This window comes from Nerophis lumbriciformis, linkage group LG18 (genome assembly GCF_033978685.3).
Source record: "Nerophis lumbriciformis linkage group LG18, RoL_Nlum_v2.1, whole genome shotgun sequence".
Lineage (NCBI taxonomy): Eukaryota > Metazoa > Chordata > Actinopteri > Syngnathiformes > Syngnathidae > Nerophis > Nerophis lumbriciformis.
In genome coordinates, this window is record NC_084565.2 from 30,427,885 (window position 1) to 30,452,351 (window position 24,467).

At 38.4% G+C, this 24,467-nt stretch overlaps 1 protein-coding gene and 1 long non-coding RNA gene across 3 annotated transcripts; one reads left to right on the forward strand and one right to left on the reverse strand.

Annotated features, from left to right (window-relative positions):
- Nucleotides 1–66: 66 nt before the first annotated feature.
- Nucleotides 67–23,368, forward strand: olfml2ba (olfactomedin-like 2Ba). 2 transcript variants are annotated; one of them, XM_061978021.2, is made up of 8 exons: nucleotides 67–413; nucleotides 3,725–3,988; nucleotides 4,086–4,193; nucleotides 9,659–9,820; nucleotides 10,261–10,465; nucleotides 11,860–12,636; nucleotides 18,592–18,768; nucleotides 22,412–23,368. In XM_061978021.2, the coding sequence occupies exons 1-8, from the start codon at nucleotides 225–227 to the stop codon at nucleotides 23,026–23,028; spliced, it is 2,499 nt and encodes an 832-aa protein (XP_061834005.1). In that variant the 5' UTR covers nucleotides 67–224; the 3' UTR covers nucleotides 23,029–23,368. The 2 variants fall into 2 exon arrangements, with proteins under 2 accessions (XP_061834005.1, XP_061834006.1); XM_061978022.1 differs by having other exon boundaries at nucleotides 237–413; nucleotides 3,796–3,988.
- LOC133617794 (uncharacterized) lies at nucleotides 3,654–15,085 on the reverse strand. The gene is made up of 3 exons (XR_009817068.1): nucleotides 14,965–15,085; nucleotides 4,022–4,163; nucleotides 3,654–3,930 (listed from the first exon to the last, which is right to left on the reverse strand). It is a non-coding gene; the product is annotated as an uncharacterized lncRNA (long non-coding RNA).
- Nucleotides 23,369–24,467: the final 1,099 nt, after the last annotated feature.

Below are 24,467 nucleotides of genomic sequence, written 5' to 3' on the forward strand. Positions count from 1 at the left end.
CCTCCTCATTACATTGCAGCAGGCCCGCCTACTGTCAGCACACACAGGAGTGAACACACACTCCTCTTTTCTCCACTCTCCATCAGTGCATTGACATCATGGTGTCATAAAGCCTCATGCAACTTCTGGAGCCATGAGGAGGCCAAGGACTATTCACGGCTGCTAAATTTAATACTGCAACTTTCTTTCCCCCCCTACCCCCCTTTTGAGAGATTCACAGCAGCATGCTGAAGTTGTGCATTGTTACGTTTGTGGTCCAATGTGTGCTTTTTGCGCCGGGAGCTGCTGCTGTGCCAAAGAAGCCGGCTGCAGACTCCGGGCTGCAAGCTGAGCTAGAAGTGCAGCAAATTGACAACAAGAAGAATAACAACCTGCAGGAGGTGACAGATGGCCAGGAAAACATCCTCTTTAAGGTAGGCTCACATGTGCACACAAATGCATCATTTTGTACAGTCAGGGCCACAAGTATTTGGACAGTAAAGGGTTTTTTTTGGTTTTTTTGCCTTTGTGTACCACTGGATTGGATTTGGAAGCATGCAATGAAGATGTCATTGAAGTGTTGACTTTACGCTTTCATAAAAATATGGCCTTTATCATTTGGATGCTGAGTACTTTTTTAGGCTCTAAACTACTGTATATTTGGACAATTGACTCATAGCAAGAACCACAAACAAGCAACAAATTGAAGCCTTTTGCTGTAAATACTATCAATGTCTCGTTGACATGACTGCAAATGATTCTCATCCAAGTATAAACATATTACACTTTTATTTACGATTATGTCACCTGGGCCCCTGAAAATGAAGCTGCATTGTATACGGCACAGGGGTTAAACTCAATGACCCGCCACATCATTTTTTTGTGGCCCGCGAACACCTGGAAATAAAATGTGTCAATAAAGTACTTTATTTTTTCTTACTAAATGTATTTGTTCTTTCAATTTTGAGACAAAAATAAGTGCAACTGCATATATTTTAAACTTTCACATTGTCTAATGACGCAACAAATATTATACATTCAAACATTTTTTTCCTTAAAATACAAAAATATGTGCTTAAATGAGATTTTAGTTGTCCATCAAATTGTTAACAGTAAAAATTACAATAGTTTTTATAGTAAAAAAAAAGCTGGCGGCTCAGATGCCAGAATTGTACACTAGAAAAACCGACACAAGTGGAAGCTCAGTCGGCGGACTTTTACCGTAAAAAAGCTGGTACTGTTTTTCTATTTACAGTACAGTAATACAGCAGGGTTCCCCCATAATGTAACTGAACATGGCGGACCGCCACAGCTAAATCATGGTCGCCATACCTTAAAAAATTTTTTTTTTTTTTATTACGTGAAAACTATTTAAAATAAAAGATTGCATAGTAGCCTCCAGAAGAAGTCAAAAGTCTGCCGATCGCTATTTTTAACTTTTATTGAGAATCTTATGATAAACCGTGACCCAATTCCAACAGGTTTTACCTCCCGTGGAAACACTTCCTCATTCTCCACCAATCCGCTGTCAGGTACAGGCGGTGTTTTTGAGATCATCGAAAAAATAACCATTAAGTAACAAAACCACACGAACATTAAAACATTACCAACAGCAGGTCGTTACAGTATGAATGGATATATAGCCTATTTCTTGCACACTATTGACAAGTGATGTACTGAAATTCAGCCTACGAAAAAAAGACTTTAATCACCAAAAACAGCGCTGCTGAAACTGGATGTTGTAATGTAAACAAGACAATTATCTGGAGCGGAGCCAGCATGTCAGCCATGTGGACGTAACTGTATTATATCGCAGATATACCCGTAGACAGCCATCTACAAAGTGTGCAAATATTAAGAGGACAGTGGCGGTTTTTAAGGAGAGAAAAGTCCAACAAGAGCAGCAGCGCCAAGCGAGTGTGACGTCATGCTCGCTTTTCGACCGGGACACCAGGGGACAGAAGTAGGGTCTCTAAACACGACTACAGTCTATAATAATGCCAGAAAAATATGCTTGATTTGTCGCCAGTCATTTTTAATAAAGAAAAATCCCTAAAAGTCTAAAACACATCTCAACAAAGAAACAATTGAAAATAGAACAAAATGATTTAATATAAAATATATATGTTAATACTAAATAACAACACAGATTTGTTTAAGTGTATGTACCATATACATTTTTTGAGCCTTTTTAAAGAAAGTCATACTTTAGCAAATTGTGCAAATTATACGATGATGTCATGGTGACCACGCCCCTAACCCCCACCGCCACAGGCATTTTGGCAATCTAGGGGAAACTCTGTACAACTTAAAAACAACACCCGTAGATTTTTACGGTAAAAAAAAACTGTGGTAACATTTTTCCCAATTACAGTAATACAGCGTAAAAACAACAACCTTGGATTTTACGGTAAAAAACTGTCAGTTCAGTCACCAGAATTTCACCGCAAAAAAATGATGGTAACTTTTTTCCATTTACAGTAATACACCGTAGAAAACAACAACCGTAGATATTATGGTAAACAGTTGGTAGTTCAGTCGCCAGTATTTTACAGTTAAAAAACAAACTGTGGTACCATTTACACTAGGGTCCCCAAACTTTTTGACTCGGTGGCCGCATTGGGTTAAAAATGTTTGGCTGGGGGCCGGGCTGTATGTATGTATATATACACATATATGTATACACACATATATATATATATATATATATACACACATATATATATATATATATATATGTGTACACACACACACACACACATATATATATATATGTGTACACACACACACACACACACACACACACACACACACACACACACACACACACACACACACACACACACACACACACACACACACACACACACACACACATATATATTCCGAGCACGAGGATGTCACGTTATCGATGAGAAAATGCATTTTTAGACAATATGATTTGCCTGAGGGTTTAGGAGACACCGAGAGTAACGAGTAGTAGAAAATGGATTAGAAAGGACAGATTTAAAAATAATAATAATTAAAAAAAAAAATATATATATATATATATATATATATTTTTTATTTATTTTTTTTTTTTTTATTATTATTTTTATTTTTTTTTATTATTTTTTTTGGGACTTCCCGCGGGCCGGATTTTGGATGCTGGCGGGCCGTAGTTTGGGGACCCCTGATTTGCACTGTATACATTTATGGTGATACACTGTAAAAACAACAACCATAGATTTTACAATAAAACTGTGGTACTGCTTTTTCATTTAAAGTAACATGCTGTTAAAAAAAACAAAACATTGTAAGTTCCCATCCATCCATTTCCTACCGCTTGTCCCTCTCAGGGTGGCGGGGGTTGCTGAATTTTTTCCTGCAAAATCTACAGATGTTTTTTTTTTTTTTACGGTGTTTTCAAAAGATATATAATAATCGAATGCACAGGCCCCTGTGTAATGATAAAAAACGACATTAATACATTATTTCCTGTACAGGAGGGCAGCCATAACTGCAGTGAAGACGAGTTTGACACCCTTGATGTTTGTAACGCTGACAGTGTAAGGAAAGTTCATACTTTAAAACGGAAAGCCCTTGCTTGGTTGTTTTTTTTTTTTAGCTTTGTTGTGGTGCATAAAAGGCAAAAAAACCTCACTGTCGAGTGTCCAAATACTTGTGGTCTGTCTGTCGTGCGGACACCTCACAACTTGTATGCAGATGCCTGCAGAAATACATACCATCCTTTTTGTCTTCGTAGCTGCTGGGTGATTATGACAAAGTGAAAGCCGTCTCGGAAGGCTCTGACTGTGGCTGTAAATGTGTTGTCAGACCCCTGAGCAGGAGCGCCTGCCGACGGATAGAGGAGGGCAACGCGGGCCCGCAGGACTCGTACACGGTGGAGACCATCGCGTCCGGTCCGGAGTGTAAGTGCACCTGCGTCGCTCCTCCGTCAGCGGTCGACCCCTGCCAGGGAGAGCTCAGGTTGAAAAAGCTTAGGGAGGCGGCTAAAGATGACGTCAAGGTGAAGCCTCGCATCTTTTTTAATGATACCTACCAGGCAAGAAGGTGACGTGGTCAAGGGTCATCATCCTCAAGTTGGTCCGTTTGATCCGTTCTAGCTGGCCACCATCCTCGAGCTTCTGGAAGGTTCCTATTATGGGATGGATCTGTTGAAGCTGCAGTCCCTCATCAGCAATCTGGTGGCGCGAGTGACACACATTGAAAAGGTACATGGTGGGACAGACGCTTGCTGAGAGGATGGAAACAACAACCAACTTAGCCATTAAATCAGGGGTGTACAAAGTTAAAGTTAAAGTACCAATGATTGTCACACACACACAAGGTGTGGCAAAATTATTCTCTGCATTTGACCCCATCACCCTTGATCACCCCCTGGGAGGTGAGGGGAGCAGTGAGCAGCAGCGGTGGCCGCGCCCAGGAATAATTTTTGGTGATTTAACCCCCAATTCCAACCCTTGATGCTGAGTGCCAAGCAGGGAGGTAATGGGTCCCATTTTTATAGTCTTTGGTATGACTCGGCCGGGGTTTGAACTCACAACCTACCGATCTCAGGGCGGACACTCTAAGTAGAGTATTCTTGTCCAAATATTGACTATTTTTGTAATTACTTAAAATTATGCGAGTGAGTAATGACCAGTGATTAATCATGATTAATCTAAAATAAAGTCTGATTAATCGGATTAAAAAAAAATAAAAAAATAAATATATATATATATATATATATATATATATAAATCATTTATATATAGTTTTTCCTTGCCCTGATACAGGACTTCATTAGTAGACAGTGATGTAAGGGCTGATTTTTAATATTTCGGTCACCTAATTTGTGCTTAATAAAAGGCAGCGAATATGATAAACTCATAGTTTGAATTGTTATAATGTTCTGCATTTGCACCTAAAGAGAAGTGTTGCATCAGAAAGCAAATGGGTGTCCAAGGGCAAAATAAATCCTTCAGGAAAAAAAATGCGGCACTCTTTGACATAATCCCAATTCTACTCAGACAAATGATAGCATGCTCACAGTGGCCTAGTGGTTAGAGTGTCCGCTCTGAGATCGTAGGTTGTGAGTTCAAACCCTGGCCGAGTCATACCAAAGACTATAATAATGGGACCCATTACCTCCCTGCTTGGCACTCTGCATCAAGGGTTGGAATTGGGGGTTAAATCACCAAAAATGATTCCCGGGCGTGGCTACTGCTGCTGCCCACTGCTGCTGCCCACTGCTCCACTCACCTTCCAGGGGGTGAACAAGGGGATGGGTCAAATGCAGAGGACAAATTTCACCACACCCAGTGTGTGTGTGACTATCATTGGTACTTTAACTTTAACTTAACTAGAGAAAAACATAAAAAACAAACAAACCAAATAAAGAAATCGAGGGTAAGATCTGCGTACATGATCAATATGTCAGTGTGTTAATGTTTGGGGTTGACTGGACTGACGGAGTGTGGCACAGCAGCCATTGTTAGCAACACTACAAATAGATGTGCTTTTCCCACCAAGTGACCATGAGACCTTTTTTTAGCATTGGGAAAATCCAGGGAAAACCAACATGAAGTCCTGTAGTATTTACAGTATTTATACAATACACAGTCCACAGAGCGTATTTCTTCACAAAGTGGTGTGAGAGTGTTTACATAACAGCCGAGAGTACCAAGAAGGAGGCATTTGTACTAACGTATTTTTATTTGTATATTACAATATTTGTTTGGATTATTTAGAATGTGCTTTTAATACTGTCAAATTATATATATATATAATTTAAATCCGATTAATCAGACTTGATTTTAGATTAGTCATGATTAATCACTGGTCATTACTCACTCGCATAATTTTAAGTAATTACAAAAATAGTCAATATTTGGACAAGAATACAATTTTATTGTCAGGATGTCATACATAATTTTTTTTTAATGATAATATAAATACATTTAATAAAGTCAAATACAAATAAGACAACAAGAGAAGTATCCTACACTTCTCTTTCGTAAAGTAAATCTGAACAGCCGATATGGGCATCTACATCAACTATATGATTTGCCTGAGAAGCTGGACAGGACAAAAAAAATTATAAATAAAAATTAAAAAAATGATTTTTTTTTTTTTTAGATATTTCCCATGAATGCAGGCCATTTATTTGCTCTAACAGTTTTAGCTAAAGTCCAGTCAGGGTTGAATTTAAAGTGAAATTTGCCAGTACGAGTCTCCTCATTCGTCTTTGCAGTGGCGTATGTATTGACCTGATTACTAATCGTCCAACAACCCGCACCGCCTTTCCGGTAACCTCCGTGTTTAAGGTTACGGAACATATACGATCAAAATAAAGTGTGTGAATAATCTATGTATATACATGATTAATGCAAGTTTTTATGAACTAGTTATTTTTGACATGCCTAACTTTTTTTTTTACATTACATTCATATGTATTATTATAAATTAGTGCTGTCAAATGATTGAATTTTAGATTAATCATACTTTTGAATGGTGAGTAATCGCAGAAAATTACTCGCTTGTATAATTTGAAAGACCCCATTATTTCAACACCAATGCAATTTTGTCAGAAAGTCACACACAAACATTTTTTTATGTTTTACTTAATATATTTGCTCAAAACTTGGAAAAAGTTGTATCTAAAGTCCCATCGAGGTGTATTTTAAAGTGAAATTTGTCACATAGCTTACCAGTCATAGTATCACTGGTCTTTAACTTGATCACTGACCGTAAAAAAACATTTGGGTTGTATGGTATACCGGTATTAGTATAGCACAGCGATATTAATTAATCATATTCGGTACTATACCGCCTCTAAAAAGTACCGGCCCCCCACACCTCCGCGTCGCCATCACGCCGTGTCATTGCTGGTTTACGAGCAGAGGAGCATGTTCGGCAGCGCACAATCACGGAGTACTCACAAACAGACACAGTGTGTAGACAGAAAAGGGAGAATGGACGCATTTGGCTTAAAAACTGACGGTAAAGGTGAAGTTATAATACTAAAACGCCCTCAGGAAGAGGTGCTTTAAAATATGGCTAGCGAGCTAGTCGCTAAAGTCCAGCCAGTCTACAGTGATGTAGATACTTCTAAATCACTAATCCTCGCCTCCATAGCGACAAATAAAGTACGTTTCTTACAAGTATCATCCCTGCAGGACGAGAAATAGCTAAACATGCTTCACTACACACTGTAGCTCACCGCCGTCACAATGTAAACAAACGCCATGGGTGGATCTACACCTAACAACCACTGTAATGATACGGAGTACAGGAGCGTATCTAGTCAATACTACTATAATTACATTGATAATGTTGGGCATCACATCTTCTTTCATTTAAAAAAAAATGATATTGTGTTTATAAACTCAGGAAATATGTCCCAGGACACATGAGGACTTTGAATATGACCAATGTATGATCCTGTAACTACTTGGTATCGGATTGATACCCAAATTTGTGGTATCATCCAAAACTAATGTAAAGTATCAAACAACAGAAGAATAAGTGATTATTACATTTTAACAGAAGCGTAGATAGAACATGTTAAAAGAGAAAGTAAGCAGATATTAACAGTAAATGAACAACTTTATTAATAATTAAATTTCTACCACTTGGCCTTAATAATGTTGACAAAATAATAGAATGGAAAATGACACAATATGTTACTGCATATGTCAGCAGACTAAATTAGGAGCCTTTGTTTGCTTACTTACTAATAAAAGACAAGTTGTCTTGTATGTTCACTTGTAATAAGAAACATATGTTTAATGTACCCTAAGATTTTTTGTTAAAATAAAGCCAATAATGCCATTTTTTGTGGTCCCCTTTATTTAGAAAAGTACCGAAAAATATCGAAATACATTTTGGTACCGGTACCAAAATATTGGTATCAGGACAACACTAATCTACATATATACATGATTAATTCGATCACATGGGTTAACTTATTTTTGACAGCGCCAAATGTATTACAGTATAATAATGTGTTATGATAAATATAATATTAATTTAGTTTATATTATTCTTGTACTATTTATTTTTTTAAATACATTTTGGGCCAGTAATTAAAACTTTAAAAAATTGAACTTAGTGCAGCTTTTGTCCCATAATGCTGCGCCCAACATACACTTTACCTTTAAAACTCCACTGTAATCGCCAGCTTTACTAAATGGATCATAAACGTCACCTTTTGCAGATATCACATCTTCCCTGCAGGTACTGTAAGAGCGACTATGTTACAGCCGTTTAAAACTATGTCGTTAACATCAACTGTACACATGGCACATCTGCCCTGCAGGTGTGTGTGTGTGTTCTTGTATTTCTACCCTTCCTGAGACATCAATAATGAAAAGTACCTTCCATATGAGGACCGGTGAACAAGTTAGGACATAAATCATGGTCCCAATACGGAAAACCATTGCATCTAATAGAGAATGTCTCATTTGCACCCCTGGTGGTGAAATCTATCAAAATTAGGGTGGTCCCAAAACAGAGGGATTTTTCAAATTGACCGTGTGTCGCTTTTAAAAGTGCTCCCCCTCTGGTCAACATATGAAATAACAAGTGTGTGTAAAAATTTTAAGTGCTCCCCCTCTGGTCAACATCTGTCATAACAAGTGTGTAAGAAATTGAAATGCGCCCCCTTTGGCCAAAATTAATTAAACAAATAAAATAAATATGTATATAGAGACATACTGTAATAAAGTAAATAATGAAGATAAAAAACCATACACTTTTTTTTTTTAAATAAACAAATAACTAAAAGCTTACCTTTTTTTATATTTGCATAGTATGTATATATTATTAATGTTGTAAATACAAATCTTTATATATCTAGAAAGGCTGGTCCTAAAGAGGTAGGCATTTTTCTGAGGTCTCAAGAAGGTAACAAATACAAGAGTGTGTGAGTGTTGCATCAAAGACGAAACATGGTGGTGTCAGTAGTACTAACAAGAATTGAAGACTCTTGAACTAGTTTGTTTTGAGGTGTGGCAATTTCTTAAGGAGTCAAATAAGTCCCGCCCGTGCTCGTGCAAAAATGTTTTGCTTAATAGCGGCCATATTTTTTAACCAGTTTTGCTAAAATTTTACAGATGTGTGTTTGTCAGTCTCTTAAATGTGTGTACCAGATTTTGATGTGATACGGTTAAACACCCTAAGTTATAGTGGGTGTTTTTCTGTACGGCTGCACAGTAAAAGCAAGTCATGGGGGTCAAACTGTGTGCAGGAGTACGGTTAGTTTACACAAACATATGACTGTGGATGCCAGTATCTCAAAGTTAAAGTACCAATGATTGTGACACACACACTAGGTGTGGTGAAATTTGTCCTCTGCATTTGACCCATCCCCTTGTTCCACCCCCTGGGAGGTGAGGGGAGCAGTGGGCAGCAGCGGTGGCGGCACCCGGGAATCATTTTTGGTGATTTAACCCCCAATTCCAACCCTTGATGCTGAGTGCCAAGCAGGGAGGTAATGGGTCCCATTTTTATAGTCTTTGGTATGACTGGTCCGGGGTTTGAACTCACAACCTACCGATCTCAGGGCGGACACTCTAACCACCACTGAGAAGGCTAAAAAAACCCTATTTCTAAAAAAATCTAAATAAACAGGTGCAAAGAAGATGGTAGCCTCTACTGTCAGAACTCATCAACATCTATCCATGTATGTGTGAAGGTTATGGCCTTGAATCCCACCAGAGATGACATAAAGACCCACAAGAACCCTCCAAACCCACACGATGCTCATAAGCGGATGACTACGCCCCCACCTTCATCCCATCCAGACGACCAGGATGGAAGGAAACTGAGCAGACCCGAGGCGTCTCCAAAACCAACGGTAATCTCAATGTCTTGCTACATGACAAATGGGGGTCAAATGAGTATGAGAAGCGCAGTCCTCGGTGTTAAAGAGGGAGGCCCAGCTGACCTGTGACGGCATGCATGTGAAATTCTGATTCTGTCCAGAAGTGTTGGGTGGGCTCTCCCTGACGCCCCCCCCCCAAAACAAGTGATTCACCATAGTGGTATGTTTTCTCCAAGGGGATTACCCCCAAAAAAATAATAGAAGAAAAGATTTTGTGTGATGGTAAAGCTTGGCCTAAAAATGTGAGTCCAATACACAAACTAGAAAGTTGTCTTATTTGGAATTTTTCCCCCAAGTTTATGTCAGAGCGCTCCAACGACTACAAATAAATATTTATTGATGCAAACAACAGCTTTCAGAAATCACTCTGTTCAAATATACAATCTTTGTTTGTTTTTGGTTTGTACAAACAGGAGAAGTTTGTTGCAGGGACCCAGTTGAATTCTTCGGCTCAGGTCACTGAGGTCAAAGCGCACGTTGTTCCCAAAAAGGCAACCGACAAAGAGGTTCCTCAAGGGTCAAAGAGTGGTCTCAATGGGATGATCATCAGAGGGGTGACGTTTTACAAGTCGGAGCCGGAACCAGCAACGGCTGACGATGGAGAGCATGAAGAGAACGGTAGGTTCTGCCAACCCCGAGCAAACTAAGGTCATTTTGCTGTAACCTGAGATGTGATGGGACTTGGGATCTGAAGTATTATCAAGACCTCCTTGTGGTTTCTGCAATCCACTGTAACATGAACAAGGCAATAGATGACAATGAATAACCTTGAGAGTGCCGCAATCTTGTTTTGTCAGTTTGGAATGATTAGCAAGCTACTTGGTAAATGTAGTAAGCTCAGCGACAAGTAACTGTCCATTCAACTTAGTTGAGCTACAGAGGAAGCTATCCCCAGAGAATTGTAGCAAGCTACACGGCAAAAGTAGCATTCTCTCGATGAGCATCCAGAGGTAGTCACCTGAAATGGTTTTCCAACAGTCTTGAAGGAGTTAGCTCATTGAGAGAATGCCAAGAGTGTGCAAAGCAGTAATTAGAGCAAAGGGTGGCTATTTTGAAGAAACTAGAATATAAAACATGTTTTCAGTTATTTCACCTTTTTTTGTTCAGTACATAACTCCACATGTGTTCATTTATAGTTTTGATACCTTCAGTGACAATCTACAATGTAAATAGTCATGAAAATAAAGAAAACACATTGAATGAGGGGGTGTTTCCAAACTTTTGGCCTGTACTGTATATATGACCCCCAGTGTTATGTGCATTAAGCTACAGAAATTATATATATATATATATATATATATATATATATACACATACATACACACACATACATACAGACACACATATATATACATATACATACATATATATATATATATATGCATATATACATAGACAGTGTATATATATACATACATATATATATATACATACAACTGTTAGTGTGTCAGCATTGTCACATAACGTAAGAGGGCAGATCAATTCATAAATTGGTGGTGTTGATACCAAGGTATCAGTACATGATCGATATTAGGTTGGTATTTTTATTTTCTCAAAAGCATTTTTTTGTTCATGTTTACAAACTCTAGGAACAATTCCCTAGACACAAGGGGAATTAAGTTAACTTAAGGATTTATAGGTGGTAGTTTTTGCTTTTGTGTAGTTATCGTGTACTAGTGACCTTGTTTTACTCAAACAACTCAATGTAATAAGAGAAAATAAGGAACTAGTATAAATACTGTGTTGATATTGTTACATTGTTAGTAGCACTCACCATAAATAAATGGAAAAAATATTTAGAGTTTGTGTGTTCGGTATCGGCTCATTTCACTCATGGATGATCGGAATCGGCAGCATAAAACCCTGATTAGAACATCCCTACAGTTATTGCGTGAACCTGCAAACTATCAAACAAACAAACCAAACAATTGGTGGAAGTGATAAATACTGTATAATTTCAAAATGAATGTTTAATGTTGAGCTCAGCCACCTTTCTCCAACCCTTTTTGCAGATTTTGAGTATCATGGATTCAGTGGAGATGGCCCAATAGACCTCCTGATTGAAGAACACCTTCTTCAACACCGAGCCCCTCACCCACGTCCTGGGCCCCGGTCATTTCGACCCGTGACAAACGGCCTCTTCCGTGGCTCCAAGAAGACCAGCCAAACGACAACACCGAAAGACACCGAGTCCACAACTAAAGTCGTGACGGAGGTGATTAACGACATTGATGCTACTTCACAAAAAACCCTCACCACAGACTCTGCATCCCAGTCTGTGGATTTCACCACTTTGATGTACCCCCCACCAACCGAGGAGATGCTCATAGTGTCCCATACAGATGACAAAGTAACCTCAGCAGTGTTCACGCAAACTATCACTATGGAAACCCCAAGCCTAGAGATGAGAGAGCCAGTCCAAGCCACAGAAGCACCAAACACTACTGCAGAGGATGTGACCACTAACATTGGGACCAGTCCAGCCCAGCCTCCAACAGCAAAAAACACCCAGGTTATTGTCACGACACCACATGAACCCACCAGCCCTTCAGTATATTCTACAACAAGGCTTCCACACACTTCTACACCTGTCACTACACCTGCCACAACATCACCCCCAGCTACCACAACAGCAACCACCACCACTACTACCGCCACCACTACCAGGCAGGTTCCCAGGGTCAAGCAGAAGTACAAGATCAGCTGGGAGGAAGAAGATGAAGAGGAAGATCACGTGAAGTTTGACGAGATGATGCAAAGGCAAGAAGAAGCCGCGGCAAAGAAAAATGGTAATTTTCCTTAGAATTACTCATGTTTTGCTGTAGGGTGAACTGGAACCTATTTGAGCTAGGCAGTGCCGGCCCGTTGCATAAACACCAGTAGTGATGGGATCGGCAGTTCTTTTGACTGTACTGAATCACTAGAATCAGTTCCTTAAATTGAGTCGTTCAAAAAATTTGTTCACCGAATTCCCCCCCCCCCCAAAAAATAGGGGGTGGGGGTGTGTGCGTAGTACAGTACACAGTGCAGACATTCGCGGGAGAATCAGCAAATAGGGTGAACGTGAGTCCCTACACAGCTCTGTGCATGCAGTACACCAGGCAGTGAGTGACTGACACAGCGCCACAGTCAGCACAGTTCAGTATGTGAACCTGAATCACTTCTGCAGCAGCAGTTCTGTATGCAGGTCGGCAAATCATGAGTCAGTCAGTAACAGCTTCCCCAGCGGCAGATCTCGGTGTGTGTCAGTTCGCGAACGACACAAGCCCTCAGCACCCAATGAACGACGCGCACAGTGACTGAACGAGAGCCTCAATGTGACGTCCTCGTCCGCGACACAGTCAGTTCTCTGTGTCAGTAGGTTCGCGAGTCCTGATTCTGTCGTTCACTGAGTGATTCATGTCGTTAATCCGCGGTGAACGAATCGTTCGCTCAATCCCTCCCCCCGCCCCCATGGTTCAGTGAGTCACAGAATGCACCAGTTCCACTCATACCGGTGTTGTACCGAAATCTGTTACCAATCGGAATTTGTAACTCCAGGGGGCGATGTTCCCATGGCGTTTGTTTGATGGTTAAACGGCAAGCCCAAAGAGGAGGAGAAGAACGCTTGCGTAAATGGCGTAAACTATCCTTAATGCTGAAACGTCAGTTGTCAGAATTTCAGCATTTATAAATTACACATATTCTGGAAATCAATGACTTACTTTCATTATAGTATGAGTCCATTGTATCAGCTGTTGATTCTCTCTCACACACATACATTTTCCGGATTAAAAGCTATCATGGATTGAAACGTCAGTTGTCAGAATTTCAGCATTAATACATTACACATATTCTGGAAATCAATGACTTACTTTCATTATAGTATGAGTCCATTGTTATTATTAATGTTGAAATTATGACAACTAACGTTTCAGCATGAAGGATAGTTTACGCCATTTACGCAAGCGTTCTTCTTCTCCTCCTCTTTGGGCTTGCCGTTTAACCATCAAACAAACGTCATTGGAACATCGCCCCCTGGAGTTACAAATTCCGATGGGTAACATATTTCGGTACAACACCGGCATGGTCGCGGCGGAGCTCAACTGAACTGAGAAAGGAACGAATCAGTTCATGAAGTGATTGGGTTCAGTGCGTTCACTCAAAAGATTTGTTTATTCGAACGAATCGTTCGCGAACGACACAACATTAAACACCAGCGGTATGCCGTCAGGGACAGCAAGGCCTTCTCTGCTGGCCTAAATATAAACCATCCATCCATCCATTTCCTACCGCTTATTCCCTTTGGGGTCGCTGGAGCCTATCTCAGCTACAATCGGGCGGAAGGCGGTTTACACCCTGGACAAGTCGCCACCTCATCGCAGGGCCAACACAGATAGACAGACAACATTCACACTCACATTCACACACTAGGGCCAATTTAGTGTTGCCAATCAACCTATCCCCAGGTGCATGTCTTTGGAGGTGGGAGGAAGCCGGAGTACCCGGAGGGAACCCACGCAGTCACGGGGAGAACATGCAAACTCCACACAGAAAGATCCCGAGCCCGGGATTGAACCCAAGACTACTCAGGACCTTCGTATTGTGAGGCAGATGCACTAACCCCTCTTCCACCGTGCTGCCCAAATAAATATAAATATATATACTAAATATAAACCCATCCATCCATCCATTTTCTACCGCTTATTCCCTTTGGGGTCGCGGGGGGCGCTGGAGCCTATCTCAGCTACAATCGGGCGGAAGGCGGGGTACACCCTGGACAAGTCGCCATCTCATCACAGGGCCAACACAGATAGACAGACAACATTCACACTCACATTCACACCCTAGGGCCAATTTAGTGTTGCCAATCAACTTATCCCTTGATCATAAATTAATTACATTTTATTTTTAATATACTTTACATAAATATGTAAAATAATTAATCATATTCTCTTCATGTCATATTAGGCTCCAGTGTTGCTTGTTTTTTTTTGTTAGAGTTTTCACGTTACCAACGATGCCAAATATAATGCCGTCAGGACTAATAAAAATAAGCAAACAGAACTTAAAATTAGTCTGACATCCATTAAAAAAAACACACTGATTTCACATACATATCAGAAAGATCATCATACCTCATTGGCCTCATAAACTCCAAGGGGAATAAAGTTTATTTTCAATCCGAGACTCCATTAACGTCTTCTCCATCAAACACGTGTTGTCATGCTGCTTCTTTAATTCCGTCACATATTAATTGTCCCCCCCAACAATGTGACCAAACCGGAACAAAAAATATATTCCCCTCCAATTTACATGGGTTTGTAACAAAAATAAAGTTAACATAAACTTGCATGGATTAACCCCAGGAAATACATTTTTAATCACACGATGTGTACAATATGAACTTATATTTATGCATTCTATTTATTTATTGACACCAACCATGAAATTATATAACCAATATACATGTTGCTTCTGTCAGCAGCGACGCGTAAAATCGATTTATGCAATTTCCTGCATCTGTTTATGACTCATCGGCTATCATCTAAGTGCAATATTAACAATTCTACATTTTCTATTTGGAGAGTGTTTATTAATTTATATTGCTCTCATTATTTCTCATTGTATTTATGTTAACGTCTCCTTTTGTTGAGAGCCTCGACGAAAATGTATTTATGTTCGCACAATACCATTTTAGGACTTTTGAACCTTTAAAATCATTTTTTTATTTTTTATTTTATAAACCTTTATTTATAATATGCAAAATGTACAAACAATAAAGAAATAATAATAATCAAAACAAGTACAAAACAGCGCCAGGGGGTTATAAACTCAATAAAGTAACTAAAATAGAATGCTAAATATGATATATATATATATATATATATATATATATATATATATATATATATATAGATAGATAGATACATATATATATATATATATATATATATATATATATATATAGAGATATATATATATATATATATATATATATATATATATAATCTAAAAATGCCTGCAACATGTTTCAAAAAAGCTGGCACAAGTGGCAAAAAAGACTGAAAAAGTTGATGAATGCTCATCAAACACTTATTTGGAACATCCCACAGGTGAACAGGCTATGGATTTCACCATCTACGGTCCGTAATATCATATATATATATATATATATATATATATATATATATATATATATATATATATATATATATATATATGTGACAAAATGTAAAGCCATAGGCTCACACAAGTTCCGTAAATAATTTAAATTTGGAACACAGCATCATAGTTTTCACAGCTTTTTAATTGTTAGAGGTAGAGAGTGTTTTAAAGTAGAATAGAATAGAATAGAATAGAAAGTACTTTATTGATCCCTGGGGGAAATTCAGCAGCACAGTTCGCTCACAATAGACAAGATTAATAATAAATAATATAATGTATATAATAGGCTATATTATATATATAATATATAAATAATATAAATATATTCTACATATACTACATAAGTAGAGTTCTAGTTCTTTTTTAAAGGCACAAAAAACAGGTCAGGTATTGAGAAACTTAAATTTATGAATATAAAATTTAGCCAATAGTATAATGAGGTTGCAAAGGTACAATTAACCTTTAAAATTATTTAAAATTGTATCGCGATCAGCTGCCCGTCGGTGCTCGCGCATGAGCCCTTACGTCACACGCATTGTTTTCTTATAAATCACTTTTTAAAAATACAGGTTTTATTCAAACTACCACACATCAATTAAATGAAGGATTTTAACCATTTGACTATTTGAAATATTTAATAATCTAAAATTATTTCCATATGATAAATAGTGTGTGTGTGGGTAAGGTTGGTGATTAGGGTCTAGTGATGTCAGACATAAACATTAAAAAAAAAACATTTGCAAGAAAAGTAGTGTTATTTGACACTTATGCTGTATTTTGCCAGATGCAGCCATTATTGTATTGTAGGCCAGTGCATGAAATGATGGTAATTTCCAAAGAAAAAGCATACAAAAATGCCTAATGGTGGCATACGGGCTGAGGTTATTACAAAACCCAAAACCAGTGAAGTTGGAACATTGTGTAAATCGTAAATAAAAACAGAATACAATGATTTGCAAATCCTTTTCAACTTATATTCAATTGAATAGACTGCAAAGACAAGATACTTAATGTTCGAACCGGAAAACTTTGTTATTTTTTTACAAATATTAGCTCATTTGGAATTTGATGCCTGCAACATGTTTCAAAAAAGCTGGCACAAGTGGCAAAAAAGACTGAAAAAGTTGATGAATGCTCATCAAACACTTATTTGGAACATCCCACAGGTGAACAGGCTAATTGGGAACAGGTGGGTGCCATGATTGGGTATAAAAGCAGCTTCCAAGGATGGGGCGAGGGTCACCAACAAATGTGTGAGCAAATTGTCGAACAGTTTAAGAACAACATTTCTCAATGAGCTATTGCAAGGAATTTAGGGATTTCACCATTTACGGTCCATAATATCATCAAAAGATTCAGAGAATCTGGAGAAATCACTGCATGTAAGCAATAATATTACAGACCTTCGATCCCTAAGGCGGTACTGCATCAAAAAGCGACATTATTGTGTAAAGGATATCACCACATTGGATCAGGAACACTTCAGAAAGCCACTGTCAGTAACTACAGTTTGTCGCTGCATCTGTAAGTTCAAGTTAAAACTCTACTATGCAAAGCGAAAGCCATTCATCAACAACACCCAGAAACGCCGCAGGCTTCGCTCATCTAAGATGGACTGATGCAAAGTGGAAAAGTGTTTTGTGGTCTGACGAGTCCACATTTTAAATAGTTTTTGGAAACTGTGGATGTTGTGTCCTCCGAAACAAAGAGGAAAAGAACCATCCGGATTGTTATAGACGCAAAGTTGAAAAGCCAGCATCTGTGATGGTATGGGGGTGTATTAGTGCCCAAGGCATGGGTAACTTACACATCTGTGAAGGCGCCATTAATGCTGAAAGGTACATACAGGTTTTGGAGCAACATATGTTGCCATCCAAGCAACGTTATCATGGACGCCCCTGCTTATTTCAGCAAGATAATGCCAAACCACGTGTTACAAGGGCGTGACTTCATAGTAAAAGAGTGCGGGTACTAGACTGGCCTGCCTGTAGTCCAGACCTGTCTCCCATTGAAAATGTGTGGCGCAATATGAAGCCTAAAATACCACAACGGAGACCCCGGACTGTTGAACAACTTAAGCTGTACATCAAGCAAGAATGGGAAAGAATTCCACCTGAAAAGCTTCAAAAATTGGTCTCCTCAGTTCCCAAACGTTTACTGAGTGTTGTTAAAAGGAAAGGCCATGTAACACAGTGGTAAAAATGCCCCTGTGCCAACTTGTTTGTAATGTGTTGCTGCCATTAAATTCAAAGTTAATGATTCTTTGCAAAAAAAAAAAAGTTTCTCAGTTCGAACATTAAATAGCTTGTCTTTGCAGTCTATTCAATTGAATATAAGTTGAAAAGGATTTGCGAATCATTGTATTCTGTATTTATTTACGAATTACACAACGTGCCAACTTCACTGGTTTGGGGGTTTGTATATAAAGGTAGAATTCAGCAGCTAGTATATGAATAAGAAGATATTTGTCATGTTGCAATATGGAAACCTGCCGCCCGTGCACAAGGCTGGTAATTATTTTCAGATTCTTCGCTGTAGGTCTGCAGGACGCTTCTGGAATATTCTCTCATAACCTTTGGGGGTCTCTGTTTCCACAGAAGAATGTAAGGACACTCTGGCAACCATCTCTGAGCCGGTGACTCACAACACCTACGGCAAGAAGGAAGGCGCTTGGATGAAGGATCCCAAGTCCAACAGCGACAGGATTTATGTCACCAACTTCTATTACGGCAACAACCTCTTGGAGTTCCACAACATGGAAGTCTTCAAGAAAGGTACAATAAATCTCCCATATTTAGCATAATAGACTCCCGCCAAAGCCCTTACAGTATTTATCTTTTGTAAATATGACTAATGCTTCTCTTCAGTCTTTACTGCTAAAATGTACTGATTGATGTTCTTTTTTATTAATCAGTCCATCAAAATGATACACAATAATGCCATTATAATACAATTCCAATACCAAAACCAAACCAGTAAGACTCAGAATAGCAATCAACAGAGCAATGGAGAGGACACATGCATGACACAAAACAATCCAAAAGTAGTCAAACAAAAATGAATAATATCAACAACAGTATTAATATTAATAAGAATTCCAACATAAAAGTGATTAGAAATCCCTCATTTACTTGCTTGTTTTATCATCCAGACATCCTTGTTTCGTACCCTTCTCACTTTTTTTGTATTAACTCTTGACCAATTTTTCTAAGACGGATCTATTTTTGGCATGTTTACCTATACAAGAAACGTTGCTGTTTTATATATTTATATATTATATACATATGGCCGGGGGTGGAGTCGGCTCTCTTGGTTGCTTTGTTGGGTCTGCTCCTGTCTCTGGCCATGCTCCCCCCACCCCAGCAGACGATGGCGTGGAACACCGCAGAGGCCACCAGTGTATATTTTTTTGTTGTTGTTGATGTTTTACTTTTGTGGCTGTGTGTAGAAGTGGCTGGTTGCATCAGCTCTGCTCTTTTAATATCTTTAATGTCCTTTGTGTTCGTTGATGTTTCCCTCTTACACACATGTTTGTGTGTACTATGGCTATGAGTTTTTTTCCCCCTGGCCTCAGACTGAATTTTTTTTTTTTATCAACTCCTACAATTTACTTATTTCCAGTCTTTTACGGGATTGTTGTACTGTCCCCTACAAACTTTGCAATTTTATTTTGTTCTTTTTCCATATGATCCAGTTCAACAAAGATTATTTTTGATAGTTTTAAACCCTTTTATCAACTCCTACAATTTACTTATTTCCAGTCTTCGACGGGATTGTTGTACTACCTCATACAAACTTTGCGATTTAATTTTGTTATCTTGCCATTTGATCCAGTTCAACAAAGATTATTTGTGATTGTTTTAAAGCTCTTTTACCAATTCCACAATTTACCTATTTTGCATTAAAATGTTTTGGCCTATTGAACACTTTTACCAGCTTAAATGATTTCCAATCTTGAACACACAACCAACTATCACACACTTCTATATGTACAGTAGCTTTCCTCAGCTGTAGTTTCAACTCTAAATTCATAGTTGGATTACCGCATGCAAACTTCCTTATTTCCTGTCATTTTTTACTGTTCTGCCAACTTCAACTGACTTCAACTTCAATTTGACCAACTTTGGTTTTGTTTCCAAGATCTTTTTACCAACCCTCTCATGCTTTCTTATTTTTTGAAGACCCTTTTATCAACCCCTACAATTTACTTATGTCCAGTCTTTTATGAGATTGTTGTATTATTTCCTACAGACAATTTTATTTTGTTCTTTTGCCATTTGATCCAGTTCAACTGAGATTATTATTGATTGTTTTTAAGCCCATTCACCAATTCCACAATTTACTTATTTTGCCCTTTTACCAGCTTATATGATTTACAATCTTGAACACGCAACCAACTATCACACACTTCCTTATGTACGTATGTCCTTAGTAGCTTTCCTCAGCTGTAGTACCAACTCTAACTTTATACAGTTGGATTACCGCCTGCAAACTTCCTTATTTCCTGTCGCTTTTTACTGTTCTGCCAACTTCAACTGACTTCAACTTCAGTTTTGTTTCTAAAATCGTTTTACCAACCCTCCCAAGTTTTGTTATCTTTTTAAGACCCTTTTATCAACTCCTACGATTGACTTGTTTCCAGTCTTTTATGGGATTGTCGCATTATCTCCTACAAACTTTGTGATTTCATATTGTTCTTTGGCCATGTGACCCAGTTCAACAAATGAAGTGAAGTGAAGTGAATTATATTTATATAGCGCTTTTCTCTAGTGAATCAAAGCGCTTTACATAGTAAAACCCAATATCTAAGTTACATTTAAACCAGTGTGGGTGGCACTGGGAGCAGGTGGGTAAAGTGTCTTGCCCAAGGACACAACGGCAGTGACTAGGATGGCGGAAGCGGGGATAGAACCTGCAACCCTCAAGTTGCTGGCACGGCCACTCTACCAACCGAGCTATACCGCCCCACAAAATGTCCTTTTTGAATGTTTTTAAGCCCTTTTACCAACTCAACAATTTACTCATTTTATGGCCTATTGAACCCTTTTACCAGCTTATATGATTTCCTATCTTGAACACGCAACCAACTATCACAAACGTCCTTATGTACAGTAGCTTTCCTCAGATTTAGTACCAACTCTAACTTTATAAAGTTTGATCACTGCCTGCAAACTTCCTTATTTCCTGTCGCTTTTTACTCTTCTGCCAACTTCAACTGACTTCAACTTCAGTTTTACCAACTTCTGTTTGGTTTCCAAAATCTTTTTACCAACCCTCCCAAGCTTTATCTTTTGAAGACCCTTTTATCAACTCCTACAATTTACTTATTTCCAGTCTTCTATGTGATTGTTGTACTATCTCCTAAAAACTTTGTGAGTTCATATTGTTCTTTGGCCATGTGACCAAGTTCAACAAATGTCTTTTTTGAATGTTTTTAAGCTCTTTTACCATCTTATATTACAATCTTGAACACGCAACCAACTATCACACACTTCCTTATGTACAGTAGCTTTTCTCAGCTGTAGTACCAACTCTAATTTTATAAAGTTGGATCACCGCCTGTAAACTTCCTTATTTCCTGTCGTTTTTTACTGTTCTGCCAACTTCAACTTCAGTTTGACCAACTTCTGTTTTGTTTCCAAGATCTTTTTACCAACCTTCTCAAGTTTTCTTATCTTTTGAAGACCTTTTTTATCAACTCCTACAATTTACTTATTTCCAGTCTTTTACGGGATTGTTTTACTTTCCTACAAACTCTGCGATTTTTTTTGTTGTTGTTCTTTTTCGTCATTTGATCCAGTTCAACAAATATTATTATTGTTTTTAAGCCCTTTCACCAATTCCGCAATTTACCTATTTTGCCCTTTTACCAGCTTATATGATTTCCAATCTTGAACACATACCAACTATCACAAACTTCCTTATGTACAGTAGCTTTCCTCAGCTGTAGTACCAACTCTAAATTTATACAGTTGGATCACCGCCAGCAAACTTCCTTATTTCCTGTCGCTTTTTACTGTTCTGCCAACTTCAACTTCAGTTTTACCAACTTCTGCTTTGTTTCCAACATCTTTTTACTAACCTTTGTTTTATTTTGAAGACCTTTTTATCAACTCCTACAATTGACTTGTTTCCAGTCTTTTATGGGATTGTTGTATTATCTCCTACAAACTTTGTGATTTCATATTGCTCTTTGGCCAGTTCAACAAATGTCCTTTTTGAAAGTTTTTAAGCCCTTTTACCAACAATGTACTTTTTTTGCACTATAGTTTAAATATTTTGGACTATTGAGCCCTTCGACCACAAAATTCCTTCCTCAGAAATGTGTCAAGTTTAATTGCCGCCTGCAAACTTCCTAATTTCCTATCGCTCCTCGTTAAACTAATTTAATGGGCTCCCCTCCTTTGTGTTTCCCAGGCCGTTTCACAAACTCCTACAAGCTCCCTTACAACTGGATCGGCACAGGCCACGTGGTCTACGACGGGGCCTTCTACTACAACCGCGCCTTCTCGCGAGACATCATCAAATTCGACCTGCGTCGGCGCTACGTGGCCGCCTGGAGCCTGCTGCACGACGCCGTAATGGACGAGTCCACGTCGGCCTGGGAGTGGCGCAGTCACTCGGATATCGACTTCGCGTTGGACGAGAGCGGCATCTGGATCATTTACCCGGCCTTGGACGACGAGGGCTTCTTGCAGGAGGTGGTGGTCCTGAGTCGCCTGAACCCGGTGGACCTGAGCATGCAGAGGGAGACCACGTGGAGGACCGGGCTGAGGAGGAGCCACTACGGGAACTGCTTCATCGTGTGCGGCGTCTTGTACGCTGTTGACAGCTACAACCGAAAGGACGCCAACTTGGAATACGCCTTCGACACGCACACCAACACGCAGATGATTCCCAGGATGCCGTTCACCAACAACTACACCTACACCACCCAGATTGACTACAACCCCAAAGAGGGTGTCTTGTACGCGTGGGACAATGGACACCAAGTCACATACAACATAAAGTTTGCTTATGCAGACCCCAAATAAGTTTTGTATTTGAAATGCTTACATGGATTGTAGATCAGTCCTTTATTGGTTGAAATCCCTTTTTTTCCTATCTGAATTCCACCAAATTGAGCCACATTCCTCAGTCCGTAGGAGTCAGGACACAAGCCCTTTGACATGAATGTAAAAAGATGTTACCCACCCCAGTTTGTTCAATTGTTTCAACAAACGCACATTTTTCATTCTATACCCGCTTTATCTTTTTTTTCTTTGTAAAAGCAACCCAAATATGTCTTGTGAAAGCACTTACTCTCTGGTGACTGTTTGGGGGAGAATAAAGTTTATTCAAGCTTATCTGTCAGATAAGTCTCCAACAATTTAATTATTTCAGTTTTTTTCTTTGTTGTTTTACACCCTCAGACAACCGTTCCTCTCTTCTTTTTTTTATCCACTTCTACAATTTTCTCGTTTCTGATCTTTTTCTTGACAGTTAAAAAAAAAAAGAAAATCAAAATTTTAAAATTTCGCTGTTTTTGTTTTCAAACTTTGCTATTTTCAGTCTTCATTTGCCAATTTACCAACAATGACATGTTCTTGAGTGTGTATAACAATTTCTAAGATGTTTACAAACGTAATCTTTTGGCCATTTTACCAATTACAATTTCCTTATTTCCAATCTTTTTCTTGTTTTGTATTCTCTTGCCAATTCTCGTATTTCACATCTTTGCTAGGTCTTTTTTTTAACCAACTACAAACTTGTACATTTCCTGTACCATTTTTTTGTTTTTTTTAATTGGTTTTTCTTTCTTTTGACCAAATACTACATTTCCTTATATATATATATATATATATATATATATATATATATATATATATGTTTGGACACACCTTCTCATTCGATGGGTTTTCTGTATTTTCATGACTATTTACATTGTAGATTGTCACTGAAGGCATCCAGACTATGAATGAACACGTGGAGTTATGTACTTAACAAAAAAAAGGTGAAATAACTGATAACATATTTTGTATTGTAGTTTCTTCAAAATAGCCACCCTTTGCTCTGATTACTGCTTCGCACACTCTTAGCATTCTCTTGATGAGCTTCAAGCACACCTGTGAAGTGACAACCATTTCAGGTGACTACCTATTGAAGCTCACCGAGAGAATGCCAAGAGTGTGCGAAAAAGTAATCGGAGTAAAGGGTGGCTATTTTGAAGAAACTAGAATATAAAACATGTTTTCAGTTATTTCACCTTTTTTTGTTAAGTACATAACTCCACATGTGTTCATTCATAGTTTTGATGCCTTCAGTGACAATCTACAACGTAAATAGTCATGAAAATAAAGAAAACAAATTGTAATGAGAAGGTGTGTTCAAACTTTTGGCATGTATTGTATGTGTATGCGTACATTTATGTGTATATATATATATATATATATATATATATATATATATATATATATGTATATGTATAATTTTA

Bases quoted from the DNA above. Each gene is read 5' to 3' on its own strand.
- olfml2ba (XM_061978021.2), top strand. From the start codon at position 225: ATGCTGAAGTTGTGCATTGTTACGTTTGTGGTCCAATGTGTGCTTTTT. The intron at 4,194-9,658 runs GTACATGGTGGG...GTATGTGTGAAG, and splicing joins GAGTGACACACATTGAAAAG to GTTATGGCCTTGAATCCCAC. The intron at 12,637-18,591 runs GTAATTTTCCTT...CTGTTTCCACAG, and splicing joins AGCCGCGGCAAAGAAAAATG to AAGAATGTAAGGACACTCTG.